Source organism: Natator depressus, chromosome 3, assembly GCF_965152275.1.
Source record: "Natator depressus isolate rNatDep1 chromosome 3, rNatDep2.hap1, whole genome shotgun sequence".
NCBI classification, from domain to species: Eukaryota; Metazoa; Chordata; order Testudines; family Cheloniidae; genus Natator; species Natator depressus.
In genome coordinates this window covers 110,223,765-110,243,689 of record NC_134236.1, presented here as the reverse complement: position 1 = coordinate 110,243,689, position 19,925 = coordinate 110,223,765, and the positions used below count along the sequence as shown (strand labels likewise).

Here is a 19,925-nt window from a genome sequence, read left to right as displayed (position 1 = left end):
CTTGGGTACACGTCATGTTAACATTTCACATTACTCCCAAAATGATGAAATTTAGCACTATAAAAATCATAGCCTTATTTGATAAATGTGATTTACACAACAAAAAGTACACACCAGCAGACAGCTGGGAAGCACACTGCACAGTGAGATATGGGGACTGTAAAATGAAGCTGAGCTCTTGTACTGTACAGATTCATTAATGTTTTTTACCCAGTGTGCTTCATCTTTCTTTTTAAAACATTCTGATGTATCGATGCACCAGTACATAAACAGCTGAATGTAAATGCGAATTAGAGAATGTGGAGCTGTTCGCAATATGACTTCAGACTCATGCTGTCTGACATTTTAAAAAAATATCAGGATACACACTGGGCTCCAAACGATACAATTTTAAACCCATAAGCAAAATGCAGTTCATAATTGGTACTAATGTGATAAAGTCAGGAAATGGAGAGAAAGGACCATCATTTAAGAAAATTCAAAAGTTCACTGCAAAAACTGCACTAATTAAGGACTTGCTGATTTTTGCCTTTACTAATGACCCTTCCAACGCTGAAAAATATGCACATGCTTCATTTCTGACATGGTGTGCATGAGAGGAGTTGTTAAAGCAACACACACGTTTTTGTTTTCAAATAAACAAACAAAAAATGTTTTGAACCAAAAAGTGAAACAAATGGGAAATTTGTCAAAACCGATCCTTTCCTGTGAACAGTTCTGATTTTGATAAATTGTTACTTTCTACTTCAAAAAATGTTGTCAAAAAATTCTGGACCAATTCCAGTCTCAATCTCCGCTCCCAGGCTCCTAGTCCAATTTCAGAATCCCCCATTCACCCAATTCTTTCTCCTCACCCCTGTTATTAACCGATGCCAGTTCTTCCCCCGATATACCAGCTCCTTGTCAGATCTACCTTCCCTTCCCCATCAATTCCTTCCCTACTGCTTCTCTGTCCCAGCCTCTTTGCCCAGCCAGACCCCAAGTGTTTTTCTTGGCTCCTCATCCAGTCTCAGTCTCCTCGCCATCTACTGGCTCACATTCCCATACAGCGCATTTTCCTCCCCAGCTCCCAGTCCCCTTGACCAACCAGTCCTAATCTTCCTTCTTGCTGTTAGCCTTAATCTCTGCCCACCCAAATCCCCAAGACAATTTCTCTCCCCCTTTTTCTTGCCAGCCTCCAATCCTAGTCCCCCTATCTGGGCTCTTTGTCTCAATCTACTCCTCCCAAACCCCAAACATGCTCATTGCCTTAATCTACTCTCACAGCCCCTCAAACACAGGGTGGAAGAGGAAGCTGCCTGATTTGAATGCAGAGGGATAAAGAACCTCTCTTCCGCCTCTGCATTTGAATCAGGAAGCTTCCTCCTCTATGCTACCAGGACATGGACCTGACACAGCACATATTAGCCCAGAGCTGCAACTACAGGTTAAGTCCCGCTCAGCCTAGGATGAAGAATGCCCAGTACACAGAGCATCTTTGGGGAATTTAGCTGTTAAAATATAAAAAGTTTGCACTGAGCATGTGCAAAATGCAATTTTGCACAGGCCTATAAATTGGCCATATTTGGGTGTATTTTTACAGGGATAGGAAAACAAACATCCCTAACACCAAAGCCACACCTCTCCTCATCTTCAAGTCCCTGCTCCAAAGCATGGAGATGCTAGAGCTTTCCAAAGAAAAGGTCACCAGAATTTTTTAGCCTGGGCAAAACAAGGTATTTTTCCTGGCCTCATTTTCTCAGAAACAGCTGAACCATTTTCACTGTTATTTTCAAAAAAATTCACACTTAGCATGGAAAATTTTAGCCCAAATAGTTGAAGTTTTGCCAAAGTTATAAACAGCTGAAAACAGGTTCCTATAATGAGAAGTGGATAATCTTAATAGGGCGCAGTGCTACCAGCTATCATTTGAACGCAACACTCCAGAGTCTAACGTCACTATACTGATCTAACGACATTTAGTATGACACAACTCAGATGCATCATCATAAAGATTACATGGACAAGACAATGTAATTTACTGTGCATCTATCACTGCAGCAACTCAAAGTCATGATTTGTTTGTTACTTCACTGTGGGATCCAAATGGAGAAGAGTCCATAAAACCATTATAAGATATGTTGGAGCAAAGTTGCCAGTTCTTGATTAAAAGAGCACAATATGTGAGCCAGCAGGAAGACTGGAATTCGCTGCCATTTGACCTAATTTCAAGTAAAAAAATGGGACAAGATAAAAAATTATAGTAAATACAACATCTATGAATGGATCACTGGCAATTTTACAACAACAAAGCCATGATTCTTTGTAGGAGGAGCAAACCACAAATGAAAGATAATGAGGTGGCTCTAGGAGAACAGCTTTGAGTCTTACAGAAAAGCTTGGGTCTATAACATTGCCTAGCATACGCATCACAGAAAATTGGACACACAGAATGCAAGGAAAAAAGCACACCCAGACTTTCAAACAGGCATTTATACAGAAAAGACCCCTCACTTCAGGAGACCTTGACATTTGAAAAGATTAAATTTCCCTCCAAAATACAACAACCTGATAAAGTAGTTACAAAACCAGCGGAAAACCCATACAAGTTTCCCTATGGACACTATGTGGTTCATTTAGGGTTCTTTGAATTACTTTCAGATAATAAGAATGGGTCATTGACCACCATAGGGAAACATACTATACACCACATATTGTGTTCACCTTAACACAGGTGAAGCAACTGCTTCGGGGGGGTACTATATTTTACTGTAATCTATAAGCTTGTTAGCCCATTTCCATATAAGTGACACATATATTTCTTAAGACTGGACGATGTATGATATCCATAAGAGATAATAATGTACTTATTTATTTATATGTGCTTTCAGATTAATAAAATTTATGTAAGTGTCCTAGCGCAATAACCTACCTGTGAGATTTATTTAAAAACCCATACAAAGTACTTGACTCCTCACACACACACTTCTCTTCCCTCAATAAGACATTTAAAACTATTTCACATTGTACCTACAAGTTATATTTTCAATACTGTATTTTTAAAGGTGTTCTAGACAAGCCAAAATTCTCTCCAGGAATCAAGTTTAAGGTTGAAACATATTTACAGGCAGATGCTAATCAACAAAATAACCTTTTGCGTCCCTGAGAATATAAAGGCTGCAGGAAGTCTGCTCCTTTTTTCTATCGAGCTTGAAGAATTAATAATTCTCCATGTGTCAGAAAACAGCAAACACAACAGACTTCATTGTTGTCAACTGTCTCTAAAAAAAAAATTGCTTCTTTTTAATGGCCACATACATCAGTAAGTGAGTTTTACTACAAACTGGGAAATGTTCCATCTGCAAACCACTAATTAAATCTCAGGTTGACAAACAGATGCTTTTGTAGGAAGTTTAATGATTTGAAACACTGTATATGTATAACATGATGCAATAAACAAAGGAAATGTCAGGAGACAAATTATTTCCTTTCTAAAGGACATTTCAAAAATGGCAATTTAAAATGATTTCCCAATCCTTAATATTTTTGGAGATGGAGAGCGAGGGGGTGAAGATGGAAAGAGAAAGAGAATAGTTACTCTCTAATTTTGAGAGTAAGAAATCTAATATTTTTCATATTTTGTACCCTAAGACTTCTGTAATCAGTCTAAAGAGTTTTGTTTCAGACATCATATCAACACTTTCAACACAATAACCTAATAATGTTCCAATGATAAATACAGAGGAATCAGAAGCTAATATTCTCCTTTGACACTATCCATTTTCTGATACTAAGCATGCAACAGCTTCCAAGTCAAGGAATGTATCTGAACCTGCCCCTCTCTCTGTTTTCCACTGATACATTTGTGATGAACTGGAAAAAATGTCTGCACTATTTCTTATGAATATTGTGTGTGTCTCAGTTTCCCTGTTCAACAAACTAACACGGCTGCTACTCTGAAACCTGTTCAGCTGTTTATTGCTACCTGCCTGAATGCACAGAGTTAAATCGAAGGAAGCTGTTAAGGCGCTGATGAGGGGCCCAGAAAGAAAGTTAAAATAGTGACATGATAAGACAGCCAGGTACCCAGCTTCAAGGGAGTTAAAACAACAATGGCTGGGCCATCAGTTGAGGGGAGAAGTCACCTAGCTGGTTGTACCAAGCTAGGATATCCTGTGGATGGCTCTGGAGCTGTGAGGCTATCCCACTTCGCAGAGTCCTAGAGCCTAGGCTCAAGCCTCAGCCCAAATGTCTGTACTGCAATTAGACAGCCCCCTTAGCCTAAGCCTTGTGAGGCCCAGTCAGCTGTCACAGGCCAGCCACAAGTGTCTAATTGCAGTGCAGACATACATACAAGAGAAGACTGCAAGGAGCCTGGGCTTTTTCTCCCAGCTCAGAGATGGAAACTAAGTCAGACCTCCACCAGTGATGAATAGAAAGGTTAAACTTAGGTAAGAGAACATGCACATAGGTCTCTTATTTTAAATCCACTTTTCTAAGAACTGTGTATCTTTTGGGCAAAATAAATCATGCTTTGTTTTGAAGAAGCTGTCTCTTACTGCAAACGTATGCTGTCATAGACTCCCAAAGAGAAACCCCATGGTGTGGGTGGTGTCTTAGAGACCTTGGAAGGCGGGACTGAAATTCTCTTATTTCTCCACAAGCAAGGCAGCGTTGTCAGCATAATCTTGGTCTGTGGTACCCATCAGACTGCAAACAAAGCCCTGATCTGAGGCTGGGCAAACTGTGGACGCCACCCCAGGAGAGGAAAAGGCCTGAAGTTTGAGGAGGTGCACTCAGAAAGACCCTTAGTGAACCTAGGCTGGTAACAGTCACATTAGTTATCTAAGGGCACAGCTTTCAGACCCTTCTGTGGCTCCCCTTCCCCTAAGAACTTCACAAGATAAATACATGGTAGGTAAAGTGCCTCTCTAGTTTATAACGGCTGGTTGGTCAGTCAAAATGTAAATGATCCTAACAGGGGTGAGGGAGGAAATTCTCCTCAGTAGGCTGGAAAAAGGGAACTTGGCACTGGGGAAGATGGGAATCCCTCATCTATCAGAAGCCCACTCTGCTGGGGGGGCCTTCTGGGCCCACCCCAACTAATCATAAGTATTTGGGTGACAAGAGCATAAGGAGAGAGTTCATGTGCCCCACATATGTACCTCCTTCGTGGGGGATCATGAAGGAGGAGATCTGTAATGACGTACATAGAAACTGATTAGTGATGTTTTAATGAAAACTGTATATTGGTGTGATTTTGGGACTGTTTTACTGTATGAAGTTTAAATCAATAAGATGCAACAGCAGAGGGTTGAGGGGGCGGGAGACAAGAACCTCCCTGGAGTACTTGGCAGATGCCTCTGCTCTGTTCGTCTTGAAGTAGGAAGAGATATGTGACGACTTGGGGAATCTATGTACAACATATGAATTCTGACTGATTTTATGAAATCTACAAATAAGTAACCTATAGTGTGTATTAAAATCAGCCATGCGCATATCAGAGATCACATACCCTATCTGGAAACAGCTACAGGACAATCAAAGCAGTCATTTACATGGAATGACTCTGCCTGGCAATACAGTGAAATTTGGCCAAGCTGCAGGACACCGGTTTTCTGTCCCATTCATCTGCAGGGAGGAGGGCTGGAGAAGTGGAAATGCTGCAGCAGCAAAAAAGCAACAAGAAATAAGGTGTTGGAACTGACTTTGAAAAATTCAAACTCTATGAGATCCAGGAAACACAGAGACGTACTTTCCAAGCTAGAAGGAACCTTCTGATCATCAGATCTGAACAAGCTGGAGGGAGCGCATTACAAGGGCCAAGAGAATGAACCTGAAAGCTGATCAGGAGCAGAGGAGGGTCTGAGGACCCTGAAACAACTGAACTAACACCCAGTGAGCACTCAGTGTAGTGGGGACACTGGAAGGAGGGATTTTGTGGGCAGATTTTGTTATTTTTGCATGGATCTTTGCTTTCTCTATGAATGAAGTGAGTGAGTGAATGAGAGAGCAAGTGTGTGTGTGTGTGTGTGTCTGCGTTTAAGAACATATTTTGCAAAGGCTCTGGGCTCCTTGCTAAAACTGGCATATGTCCCTGGAGGATTAAACGTGTACTACGAGGGTGCAGCTCTGGGAAAGGGTGTGCTTAACCTACTGGGGAGACTTAGGGTTCAGCACTGGTCTTGGGGCCTAGGGCAGCTAAATCATGGGGCTCCACTTCTGAGAAGGGTACTAGGACAGGGAGTCTGAACCCTGGGAGTGAGCCTGAGAGGCTAGATACAGAGACGTGGCCTGGATGCTGCTCAGACTCAGTGCGCTGAATGAGAAACACATTGGATCAGTGTTAGGATCCAAACAGGTGAGTGTCCAGTAGGGGGGCTCAGCCAAGGCTGTGACAGAAATATAAGCTTGGAAGAATTTGATTTAAGGGGGAGTAAACATTCCACTGTATATACACAAACCGTAGAAAAATATTTCCATTGATGAGAAGCAAAATTTACAGATAAAGTGAGAAACTTCTGTTTAAGAACTTAGAGCCCCACCTTAATGTGCATAAAACGTGTTGTAATGAAGGCTGCATAAAGCATGTATTTACAACTCTATTAAAAATTATGGTCTGACCCCTCTCCACTGAATTTTCTGTAACCGTGAACATTTAAAATGACAAGAACTGAAAAAGTGGTTAAAAATAATCAATATTATCTGTCAAAATTATAAAAAAAATGAGAATCAAATTCTGACAAGCTTACAGATACATAACTATACAATAAATAACTGAGATGTTCCCTGTTGTAGCCCTAGAATTGTGGAGTTATTTAGGTAGAGTAACTGATTAAAATAATTCTGAGACACAAGGTGAGTGAGATAATATCTTTTATCAGACCAACTTCTGTTGGTAGAAGGTACAAGCTTTTGAGCTACACAGAATTCTTCAGGTTGGGGAAGGAAGCAGAGAGTGTCTGAGCTAAATACAAGTTGAGACAAGATTGTTAAGGAGAAGGGGTAACGTGGTGGGCAGTCACTTGAAATGAAGTGGGCAATAGTGGGTTAGACTGCTACCCATAAAGGGTTTAAAGTGGGCAACTAAGGGTAGAAGGCAGTGTGGCATGTTACATATTGTTGTAATGAGCCATAAAACCCCAGTGAAGGCCACACCTTTTGATGTGTTTTGAGTTATGCAGAGTTATGTGTTGCAGAGTTATGCAGAGTTATGTGTTGCAGAGTTATGAATTTAAGTTCCCAGGCTTGCCTTCTCAAGGTGTTTTGCAAGTTTCCCTTGAGGACAAGTATTGAAAGATCAGAAACAGAGTGATCACTTTGTGAAAAGTGTTCACCTATGGGTGATATGGTATTTTTGTCTTATTATTTTCCTGTGAGAGTTCATTCAAAAACATAGTGATTGTCTTGTTTCACCCACATAGTTGTTATTGGGGCATTTGATGTACTGAATGGGGTACACCACGTGTTGGATAAGCATGTATAAGACCCATTAATCTTGAAAGGTGTGTTGTGGAATGTACGATCACTGTAGCAGTGGAGAGATACTTACTAGTTTTTCATCTGTTGTTCTGGCAGGATCTGGTGCCACTCTGAGTTGGTGTCCTGGTTTATGGGCAGTTTGCTTCTGATAATGAGCTTGGAGAGGTATGTGTGGGGGGCGGGGAAATTGGGTAGTCTAAAGGCCAGCAGAGGGGCTTCCTGAAAGATTTCTTTCAGGATATTGTCACCATGAAATATGTGTTGTAATTGATTGATGATACCTGTAAGGGTTCCAGCGTGGAGTGGGAGGTGACAATTATGGGGAGTGCAGTCAGTGAGTTTCTTTTTCCTGCAGCGAAGCAGGTTCGCCTGGGGTATTTGGGTGGCCCTTTCCATGATGCAATCTACTCTTCTGTTGCAGCATCCTTGTTTGGTGAATGAGGTTTTAAGTGTGTTAGGTGTGTATCTTGGATTTTCTCCTTGGAGCAAATTCTGTGGCATCTGAGTGCCTGGCTGCAAATAACGAATTTCTTGGTGTGTCTGGGATGGTTGCTGGATCTGAGGAGGTAAATGTGATGATAGGTAGGTTCCTTGTATATTATTGTTTGCAGCATTTTTTAAGTTGATCATGGTGTCCAATTGATGCTGGTATGGGAGTGGTCTAGAGAGATGTTGATGGATGGGTAGTGCTTGTTTAAGTTGTGGTGCAAGTCCATGAGGGAGTTTAGTTCATCTGTCCAGAGGATGAAAATATCATCTATGTATCACTGGTTTCGTGGTGCATTTTTCTAGAGATTCTTCCTCAAGGTGGCCCATGATGAGGTTGAAATTGGGGAGCCATCCTAGTACACATGGCTACAAAGTGTTTGTCGTTAAATGTGAAGTGGTTGCGGATAAGGATGAAATGGATGAGTTTGGTGATGTGTTTTGGGTGGATTTCTGAGCATTGTGTATTATCTTGTGTGTGTCTGAGGCAGGCAGTGATGCAGTCATGGTGAGGGATATTGGTGTATAGGGAAGAGATAGTCATGGCCAGGATGGTGTTCTGAGGGAGGTTGTTAATATCATGGAGTTTCTGGAGTAAATTGATAGCTGCTCCTTTGTCCAGAGAGTAGTTTAAGGGTGGTTTCTATGAGTCTTGATACTTCTTTGGTAAGAGTGTCATGGCCAGATATGATGGTTCTGCCTGGGTTCCCCGGTTTGTGTGTTCTGGGAAGCACGTAGAAGAAACCTGGGGTGGGTTTGTGGGGGGATGTGGTTGCAGAGTTTCTCTTAGAGTTGTCTGGGGAAGGATTTGATGGTATCTTTAAATTCCTTTGAGTTCTTCATAGTAGGAGGTGTGAGAGTTGTCTTTGGCCTCATTGACATAGTCATCGCAATTAAGGACTACACTAGTGTCCCCTTTGTCTTCAGGTTTGAACACAATCTGGTGGTTGGATTTCAGGGACTGTGTAGTTATCCCCTCAGTGGTAGAGAGATTGTGATGGATGTAGTGTCTTGAGAGTTCAGTGTCAATTTCTTTTCCTGAGGCATTCGATGTTATGATCCAGTGTGTGGTTTTGTTCTCTGGGAACCAGATGATTCTTATTTCTGTCAGTGGGGATGTGGTAGTTGTAGATAGTGTCATCTTTGTTGTGAAATAATTCCTTAAGGAGGAAACGGTAGAAGAATTCTTTTTGTTCTCTTCATTAGTATATTATCAGGTTCTGTGGTTGGGCAAAATCAGTCCACTGGAGAGTTCAGATACTTCAGTTCTGGTTAGGCTGGGGTGGGCAAACTTTTTGGCCTGAGGGCTGCATCTGGTATGGAATTTTTATGGCGGGCCATGAATGCCTGGTGAGGGAGGGGTACTCGATGGGGTGTAGCATGGGAGGGCTCTATAAGGGATGTTACCGAGGGGGTGGGAAGGGAAGACTCATGGGGTGTGGCAGCTCCACAGTGGCAGTATTGGGGACTCCTACTGGCAGTGACACCAAGGCAGCCGTACCAGGTGCGGCCCCTGGGTGGTTTCGAGGCTCTCGAGGTCAGGGCCGTAGGAGACCATGAGGGGATTGGGCATGCTGCTGCGTGGGGGGGGGGGGGAAGAGGGGGCTGCCACATAGGAGCAGGGTTCTGATCCTGGAAACAGTGTGGTGAGGTCACGCCTGCGCAGTGTGACTCTGTGTGCTGGAAGATGGTGCTCATCAAGGGAATTATGAGTTAGGGCTGGGGAGCGCCAGGCAGGTGGAGAGGGGCAAGCTCCTGACCCCACTCTCTGGCAGGAGCACTGGGCAGTCAGAGCGGGGCAAGTCCCTGACCCTGCTCCCCAGTGGGAGCTTGAGGGCCAGATAAAAAGTCTGACGGGCCGGAAGTGGCCTACAGGCCGTAGTTTCCCCACCCCTGTGGTTGGGGTAGTCTTGATAGGCTGATGTTGTTAGGGTGTTCTTCAGTGTCCATGTTGCCCAGTGTTCAATATCTTGGTTTCTGCCGGAGCCGGTTGTTAGTTGGTTGTGGAGTTGTAGTTAGTTTCACTTTTTGTTTTTGTGCTGGATGGCTGTTATCAAGGTTTTTTTTTTTTTTTTTTTTTTTTTTTTTAAGAGTTATTTTGTAATTCTGGCCATTTGTTACCTTTAAATTTGGAATGGATGCTATGCAGGTTGCATTGTTCTCGGTGCTTCTCTGGTTCTGCACCCAGCACAGTAACACTAATTGCCAAATGAAGGACACACCTCCTTTAAATTTTTTATGCTTCTAGGGTAGCATTTTCCACACATACATACATACGCTTGTATTCCAGGGCTTTTGAGTAGGTGGGATAAGAAACAGGCCATTTTAAATACCCATAGTATCACCAGTGAATCGAATCAAACTCAGTGTCACCAGTGAATCAGACAGAAACTTTATCAACAGGAACAAATGCATGTTTTTCACTGAAGTATTAACTGAAGTTTTGCTATCACAGCTTTTCTCTCACCACCCAAAAAGAACATCTCAAAAAAAAAAAAAAAAGACAGACAAATCTAGAGTGCTACGCTCTAGAATCTTCTCTTCTATACACATCATGCCAAGTACAACCCCACTGAACTCACCGCACACATGGTATACATTTTGTGTATACTACATTGAAACAATGAGCTACATGCTGTAAATAAGAACACGTTACTTACGTATCATACACGTTGAGCAGCCAGTTGAGACACATATCTACACAGAGAGGAACATTCACCAGGTCCTTGTGCTTCTCTTCAAGTCCAGTGTAAGTAGTAGTGAGACAACTGATCACATCCTGGACACCAAGGAGCTGGTCGTTTTGGCTCAACTTGTGCTCTTTGAAAACTTCATTTGTTCTGTTCAAATCCAACAGGTCCACTAATAACATAATAAAAAACAAAACAAATAATAATGATGCCTCATCACTGGATTCAGTGTTTGCCTCCTGAATCCTCATGTCATTATAGCATTAATTACAGGCAGGTTAGCTGAAGCAGTGGCTTAGCTGTACTAACACTGGTGAAGCACTCCTGTTAAGCAGGGAGCTACAGCTTTGGCTGTTTTTGTTTCTTATTTGTTTGTTTTCTGGGTTAGTTTGGGTTTTTTAATCTTACAAGCAAACAAAAAAAACACTATGCTACTCAGCATAATGTTTAAAAACAGCTGATGAGAACTGTATGATCAGAGAATTCTGCCCTCAGCTGCAGAATTCAGATGGGATTCCACTCACTTGACTGAGAGTCTTCTGCAGTGCTCAGAAGGCAGAATCTGGCCTTGACTGCTAAGGTGTCAAACTAGCATTGAAGGGCTTTAATAGTGTAAAGTTGTGAAAATTCTTTGATCATAATATTTGATAGTAATGTGCATTAGGGATGCAATGAGGACTGATTAACTGAAGAGTAGATACAGAATTATGAAGATTTAAAAGAAACTAAGCCCTGGTCTACACTAGGACTTTAGGTCGAATTTAGCAGCGTTAAATCGATGTAAACCTGCACCCATCCACACGATGAAGCCCTTTTCTTCAACTTAAAGGGCTCTTAAAATCGATTTCCTTACTCCACCCCTGACAAGTGAATTAGCGCTTAAATCGGCCTTGCTGGGTCGAATTTGGGGTACTGTGGACACAATTCGACGGTATTGGCCTCTGGGAGCTATCCCAGAGTGCTCTATTGTGACCGCTCTGGACAGCGCTCTCAACTCAGATGCACTGGCCAGGTAGACAGGAAAAGAACTGCGAACTTTTGAATCTCATTTCCGGAGACTGCGGGAACTGTGGGATAGCTACCCACAGTGCAACACTCCGGAAGTCGATGCTTGCCTCGGTACTGTGGAAGCACTCCGCCGAGTTAATGCACTTAATGCACTTAGAGCATTTTCTGTGGGGACACACACACTCGAATATATAAAACCGATTTCTAAAAAACCGACTTCTATAAATTCGACCTAATTTCGTAGTGTAGACATACCCTAAGGGGAAGCAGCTTGATGTAATTTTCATCTTATATTTTTATCTTATTAGTCAAGGTGATAAAGTGCATAGTCATGCAAAATCTTCAGGCTCCCTCCATAAAAGAACACACTTCTGCTATGAATTTCTGATGGAAAACAAGGAGTGGTGATACTAAAAAGCACACTCAAATGTAATAGTGATCATGAAAATCTAATTATCAGCCGGATGATGAGAAAGAAAAGGCGGCTATTATTGAATTATTTCAAGTCACTTTATGTAATGAAAAGAAGCATATCTTTGTCTAAAAGAAGGAAGGACAGTAAAAGCCAAATGGTGGCATAATTCTCAGTGACATCTTTAACTACACAAGTTGGAATTTTAGCAAGAAGTAGTGGCAGTTTCCTGGCATCTTTTCCCATAGTAACTACAGTATCTATAGCATGAATTTGAAACTCCATCATTCAAAACTGTTTCTTTGTGGGCAGAGTTATTAGTGCATTAACAGTATAAATGTCACTTCTCAATGGAAATAAGTCTTGACGGTTCTAGGATGAATTATAAATTGCTGTATACCAGTATAAAATAAGGACCCCAGAATAGGGTGACCAGATGTCCCGATTTTATAGGGACAGTCCCAATTTTGGGGTCTTTTTCTTATATAGGCTCCTATTACCTCCCACCCCTGTCCCGATTTTTCACATTTGCTGTCTGGTCACCCTACCCCAGAAGGGCATCAGTCTTTGTGCAGCGACAGATTGGTTCAGCATGGCCTGAAAAATGAGATACGCAGAAAACAGACACCATAACGGCAAAAACTAGAATGTTACTGGATGTCTAGCTATCTTTCTTCTGCCTATGAGCAATTCGGTTGAACCTCAATGTTTTCTTCTACTACATAGAAGGTGATACATGGTTTAAAGAAGCCTATGTTCCCTATCCCCGTTTTGTCCAATCCATTTTCCTACACACCTTTGTAAAAATGAGACTAAGGCAATAAAAGATTTCCTGTATATTCCTTGCTTTTCCCTTTCCTGACACATGCATATTGTACTCTGACTTTACAGCACTCATCCATACAAGATATTAGATTCTTGTAGGTTGTTTTTGAAGGAGAAGTTATTGTCAGATATCTCAGGCTTGGGAAAAAACACTACACGTGCACAGGCTGGAGAGGGGAGGACTAACTATAGCAAACCATTTGTTGGAATGGTAGCTACTATGCCTTGCAGTATCAGGGTAACATTATACAGTAGTTGAAATGAGTGAAATATACCCAAAATGGCACACAAGAAAATTAGAATTCAAAGACTGAAACATACACAGTACAATAATCTTTTATTTCATATTCTGGGGAGTCAGAAGCAAGACTATAAAGTACTATCAATCTTCAAACATATCGAGTCCAAGAGGGTTGAAAAGTATGTCATTTTTTCACACCCCCTGTGCGTGAAATACAGGAGAGAACTCAGAATTGTAAGGTTGTCATAACTGGTGTCCTTATAAATTGTTTTATTATTCTTTCTGTGTTGGTAACTGCAACTTCCCCAGTATTAAAACAGAATGTCTTCATCCTTGTTAGTTTATTTCGTTAGGGCAATGGGAACTTCCCACCCCTTTTGAATGCTAAAAAGGAAGTAATGGTGTCTGGAACTGGATGTTCCTAACACAGTGGCCTTTGCAATGAATACCTCTGTGCAAGCAGATAATGGAGCTACTCTGTTGACTCTAGGACTTGACATGTTATGCTTATGAAGATCTTCTACTAACAGCAGCGCTTAAGATGCTGGAGGAATTCAGCTTTTAAGCTTTATACCTCACAATACATGAAGGAACTGAACACACTTTAAGGGCAGTATACTTAGAGCACTTAAAGTAAATATTTTATAGTTATGTAAATTAAGCTAATAAATCAATGCAAGTGTAATCATATCTTGGGTAAGACTAATTGCTTGTGGAGTATGGCAAGAAGGAATTTACCCTATCCCAATGTATAGCACTGCTCATCCGGCTGGTTTAATCTGGACATAGGAGGTAATCATACAAAGCCATTAGGTCCTGCCCTCTGTCAGAGACAGTATACTGAATTCTACAGACCTGTGGACCAGGTCGCAATACCACGCACTCACTTGAGTGAAGTTCTTTCAGTTCACGTGCAAATCTACACCAGTGGATGAGTGGACAGAAAAAAAAAAAACTTTCTTCTTAAAAGGTCAACTTTTTTAACACAACAGCAGCAAATAAGTTAGAGGGACAATTTTGTGTACTCCATCATATCCATATAAATGAACTAGGTCAGTCTCTGGCTGCTGTACATGGCTACTGATAATTATATTTTGCACTGAAATAGCACCTTACATGAAAAAATCTGAAAGCAGTTTACTAGTATATTATACTAGTTTCAGAGATGGATGAATATCACAGAGAAGTTAAGTTTCTTGTTCAAAGTTGCATAGTGAGCCAGTGGCAGAATGAGAGAATAGAACCCAGGAAGCCCTATCTCCACTAACTTGCTCTTACCATTAAAATTCTATCTTTCTGTTGAGTGGACACAGACTGTAAATGACAGCCCAAAACCTGGATTCCAGCAGGGTCCTTAAATTATGTATTACTTAATTGGGTTATGCAGCTCTACTACTGCGTTACCAATTTACACTTCAAAGTCAAAGTCCATTAAGTGTCAGTAGGCTTAACACTCCTTCAGTTTTGTCCTTTCATTCTTCTCAAAAAGGCCTTTTCACAGTTATACACTCTGCAGCTGTGACAGCAAATTGGCACATTTTCCGATCTACAGTGACCCTATTTGTAGTGATTCAATTTGACACTTTCTTTGCCTTAGTGCATAAGCCAGACATAAGCCTTTCTGAAGTGTTCTACGTTCAGACACCTTTAAAGACATTCCACATTTAAATTATGAGAAATGATTTTCTTTTTTCAATGGAAGGCAAATGACAACTTGGTCCAAGGGGTGAATGAGAGAGACACAGCAGACATGTCCACACCCTTCCTAAAAAAACCCCAAAATCAAAAGCAGAATTATAGATTTATCATTTTGACTCTCTTATATATAGGCTACCCTGAAGTATCTGCTGATGGTGCGCTCTAAATATCTCAGTAGTAATCCTAAGAACAGAAATGTTCTAATTACTATGGTCACAAGGAATCAAACTGCAGCCTGTACCTTTGGCTGGATGTCAGGTATTCATTTGTAAGCAAACAGTGACAGAAAGAACAACATAGATTTTTGAAAGTGTTTATAAAATCAGGCTAGCAAATATAGAGTTTGGGTAAAGGAGGCAAGAAAGTGTGTTTGGAAGTGGAAAATTCCTCAGATTAGTTTGCTTTGAGGTGCAAACAGCAATGTGTTTCTCAGCCATCCGTATGCCTCCTGAGTCCTCCTTCTGTATTAAATAAATCCATTTTCCAAAACACATGTTCAATTAAGTTTGCAGATTTCTTTGGCTGTCTCTCCTTTCTTCAACTTGACAGCTATATTCTCACACAAGAGACAATGAGATTCAGGACATAAGAGTTAAGAACATAAGAACAGCTATACTGGGTCAGAGCAAAGGTCCATCAAGCCCACTGTCCTGTCCTCTGACAGTGGCCAACGGCAGGTGCCCCAAAGGGAATGAACAGACAGGTTATCAAGTGATCCATGTCCTGTCACCCAATCCCAGCTTCTGGCAAACAGAGGCTAGGGACACCATTCCTGCCCATCCTGGCTAATAACCATTGATGGACCTATTTTCCATGAATCTATCTAGCTCCCTTTTGAACCCCGTAATAGTATTGACCTTCATAACATCCTCTGGCAAGGAGTTGCACAGGTTGACAGTGCATTGCGTGAAAAAAATACTTTGTGTTTGTTTTAAACCTGCTGCCTATTAATTTCATTTGTGGGCCCCTTGTTCTTGTATTATGAGAAGGAGTAAATAACACTTCCTTATTTACTTTCTCTATACCACTCATGATTTTATAGACCTCTATCATAACCGCCCTTAGTCGCCTCTTTTCCAAGCTGAAATGTCCCAGTCTTTCTAATCTCTCCTCATATGGAAGCCATTCTATACCCCCAATCATTTTTGTTGCCCTTTTCTGTACCTTTCCAATTCCAATATATCTTTTCTGAGATGGGGCGACCACATCTGCAGGCAGTATTCAAGGTGTGGGCGTACCATGGATTTATATAGCAGCAATATGATATTTTCTGTCTTATTATCTATCCCTTTCTTGATGATTCCCAACATTCTGTTCGCTTTTTTGACTGGTACTGCCCATTGAGTGGATGATTTCAGAGAACTATCCACAATGACTCCAAGATCTCTTTCTTGAGTAGTAACAGCTAATTTAGACCCCATCATGGTATATGTATAGTTAGGATTATGTTTTCCAATGTGCATTACTTCGCATTTATCAACATGAAATTTCATCTGCCATTTTGTAGCCCAGTCCCCCAGTTTTGAGAGATCCTTTTGTAGTTCTTCGCAGTCTGCCTGGAACTTAACTATCTTGAGTAGTTTTGTACATCTGCAAATTTTGCCACCTCACTGTTTACCCCTTTTTCCAGATCATTTATGAATATGTTAAATAGGACTGGGACCAGTACAGATCCCTGAGGGACACCACTATTTACCTCTCTCCATTCTGAAAACTGACCATTTATTCCTATCCTTTGTTTCCTATCTTTTAACCAGTTACCAATCCATGAGAGAACCTTCCCTTTTATCCCATGACTGCTTATTTTGCTTAAGAGCTTTTGGTGAGGGAACTTGTCAAAGGCTTTTTGAAAATCTAAATACACTATATCCACTGGATCTCTTTTGTCTGCATGCTTGTTGACCCCCTCAAAGAATTCTAGTAGATGGTGAGGCATGATTTCCCTTTACAAAAACCATGTTGACTATTTCCCAACAAATTATGTTCATCTATGTGTCTGACAATTTTGTTCTTTACGATAGTTTCAATCAATTTGCCCGGTACTGAAGTGAGGCTTACTGGCCTGTTGTTGCCAGGGTCACCTCTGGAGCCCTTTTTAAAAATTGGCATCACATTAGCTATCGTCCAGTCATTTGGTACAGAAGCTTGTTTAAATGTTAGGTTATAGATGACAGTTAGTAGTCCTGCAATTTCACATTTGAGTTCCTTCAGAATTATTGGGTGAATACCATCAAGTCTTGGAGACTTAATACTGTTTAGTTTATCAATTTGTTCCAAGTTCTGTTCATGGCTCTGTTGCTGGTCAGCTGGGTGACCTTGGGAAAATAACTTCATCTCTCATTGCCTCAGTTTCCCCATCTGTAAAATGGTAATAATACTTACACCTCCTTTGGAAAGCACTTTGAGGTCTACGGATGAAAAGAACTATATAAGAGCTAAGTGCTGTTATTCCTGCATCTTCCCACAACAATGTTTTTAACAAGTTTTGGGGAAGGCGGTTCTTCCCCAAAACTTGTTAAAAACATTGTCCATGAATTAAGATGGATGGTTAGTATCTCCACTTCAATTTTGCAGAGGTCAGGCTGAAAGTCAGCACTGTGTTTGGATTTTGAGAGAGAAACCTTGTAAAGTGACATTTTTCAGCTGAGTCATTTGTAGTCATTTTGCACTTCATTAGGTTTGTGGAGACTTGTACTAACCAGTCAGCTGGATCCTGGACATGCAACTAAGGTTAGAGACCTGGAACAAAAATAAAAGTGCTACCACTAACCCACTGAGCAGAGTCTGAATATTCCTTTTGCACCTGTCATATTTTGATTTCTCCTTCCTTCCGCAACTGCCTTTCAAATGGCTGCTGTGACCCCTCTTTCCAAAAGCTCCAGAAACGAAGGCTTTGTAGTATGAGCCACACCCCAAACCTTGCAGTCCTGTTGTCAGAGGTGGGAAACCAGTCCAGTCCCCAAGCAGTGAATCTGCAAGCAGGAGTCCTAGCCAATCGCTTGCTCCACTGGTATTTCAGACTGGCTATCCTTTCCTCTCACTTCTTCCCACAGACTCTACAGACTACTGTACTGTGGACACTTGACAGTTGATTATTCCATTTATAATACAAGAGTCTGATTCCTGAGTTCAAATCAGAGGATCTACAAAAGCCATACAATATTTTAAGCCAGTTGTTGCCAAATTTATAACAAATCCAAGTCTTGGCCCCTTCGTGCACTACTATAACCCCCTCAATACCACACACTGGCAAGGTTCCCATATCATACCTGTTTTTACCCAGTCTCTCCCCCTTACTGCTGTTCTCTCTTTTAATTCCTGTCTTTCTTCCTTTTCTATGTATTTAGTGACTTTTCCTTTCCATTTTTATTCTTTATTTTACCTTTAGCTGTGTCTCCCCCAGTCCCCTCCTCATTTCCTCATCAATCTTTTTCCTCCAGTTTCCTATTCCTTCCGTCGTCCACTTCCCTCCCAGTTTCTTCCCCATCTGCATCTCCCCTCCCCTTCCCTTCAGCCTTCTCCCTCACAAATTAAAAAAAACAAAAACAAACCATCAAAGCACTGCTCATCATTTTCGACCTCCCTAAGAGCAATAGACAGCAGTCCAAGGCCAAGTTATCTCTGCCAAAACAGGATATTTCTGTTTTTCCTTACCCTGACTATTCATAAGAATTCAGGGGAAATGCTGAGTGAAAGGATAAATCTCAAAGGAAGTTAAGGCCCTGAGCAGGCCACTCAGATGAGAATTTGGGATCTCTTGTTTTGAGGATGAGGAAGCAATTGACAGTTTTGAATCAGAAGGACAGTTCTAAAATCAACCAAACAAAATCCCCAGATATGCTACTTCTAAGGCTTCCAAAACTGTACATGTCAACCTTAAAAACAAGCCTTTAAACCACACTATAATAATGAAATAACACAAAAGGACTTCTCAAAAGAGTGTGCAATACAGAGCATGTGCAATGCACTCCTGCTTTCTGGATACCTCAGAGAAAAAACACTATATAAAGTAAAAACTATTGCTATTAGTAGTGTATTTGTTTTCCACAACTTTCCTCTATTTGTAAGGAACGTTTACAGCAAACCCATCTAATAAAGTTAGAAAATGGACTAAACTAAATTTACAGACATTAAGACCTTTACCTGCACCCCAACTCTGAGCAGTTTACATAATTTGAAGTTCACACAATAAGAGTGAGTTTCCATCAGGGCAAATATTTTTGTATTAAGTATAACAGTTATAAAAGACGATGAAATAGCCCAGTATTGGACTTGATGATCAGAGCTCAGCTTCTTAACAAGAGTAATTTCCTATTGCATAGTATCACTTCACACTATGGATTGTATATATATGATGCACATTTTCAATTTTTTTCCCCATTTGCTTTTCAAAAAATAACCAGGGGAGAAAGCAAGTTAACTTAGCTCATTCCGCTGATCTGCCCTCCTTTGTATTCATTAACTTTGTTAATTCATAACAGTGACAAGGGCCACGGGCAATTAATGTCATTTTTTGGTGTGAATGACAAACTATCAAGGAGACATCTGACCCCCACACCTTTTTCTCTCTTTCTTTTTATTGATGTTAGTGTCTTTAGGATCAGGCCCACCCTCTTTCTCCCAAGTACTGCACAGAGTGATTAATTCATTTTGAAGGATAAACTTACAGCATAATGCTTTTTGCAATCTTCGGATTTTGATGGCTGTACGGTATGCAGAGAAACGTACGTTGTTCAAGTCAGCTGAAATATTACAGAGCAGAAATATTAGTTGTTTCTAAATAAGCACCAATACCAAGAAATCCACAAATCTTCCTTGACACACAATTTCCTAAATCATCATATATCAATAAAGTTTGAGGTTAATTTCATTTTACAAAGCTGGACAGGAGGAAGGAATACTATATTTCAAATCAAAATACAAAGACAGCCATGGAGTTAGGACCTTAAAGTCAACAGAAAGACTTCCCCTGGACTTCAGTGGGTCAGGACCTTAGATGATATTACATTTTCAAGGGTGTGCTCAGTATTTTCCAGACAAGATGAGGAAAAAGTCCATCTCCCAAAGAACTCACAATCTAAAAACAGACAATGTACAGATGAAG

At 40.9% G+C, this 19,925-nt stretch overlaps 1 protein-coding gene across 3 annotated transcripts in view; it reads right to left on the bottom strand.

The window, feature by feature from the left end:
• UTRN (utrophin) overlaps nucleotides 1–19,925 on the bottom strand; it is a 594,030-nt gene that overhangs the window by 94,701 nt on the left and 479,404 nt on the right. For all 3 annotated transcript variants that reach the window (XM_074948548.1, XM_074948550.1, XM_074948549.1), the window contains 2 exons: nucleotides 19,489–19,563; nucleotides 10,608–10,809 (listed from right to left, as the gene is read on the bottom strand). In XM_074948548.1, the coding sequence (XP_074804649.1) occupies nucleotides 10,608–10,809; nucleotides 19,489–19,563 (277 nt within the window). The remainder of the gene's footprint in view (nucleotides 1–10,607; nucleotides 10,810–19,488; nucleotides 19,564–19,925) is intronic.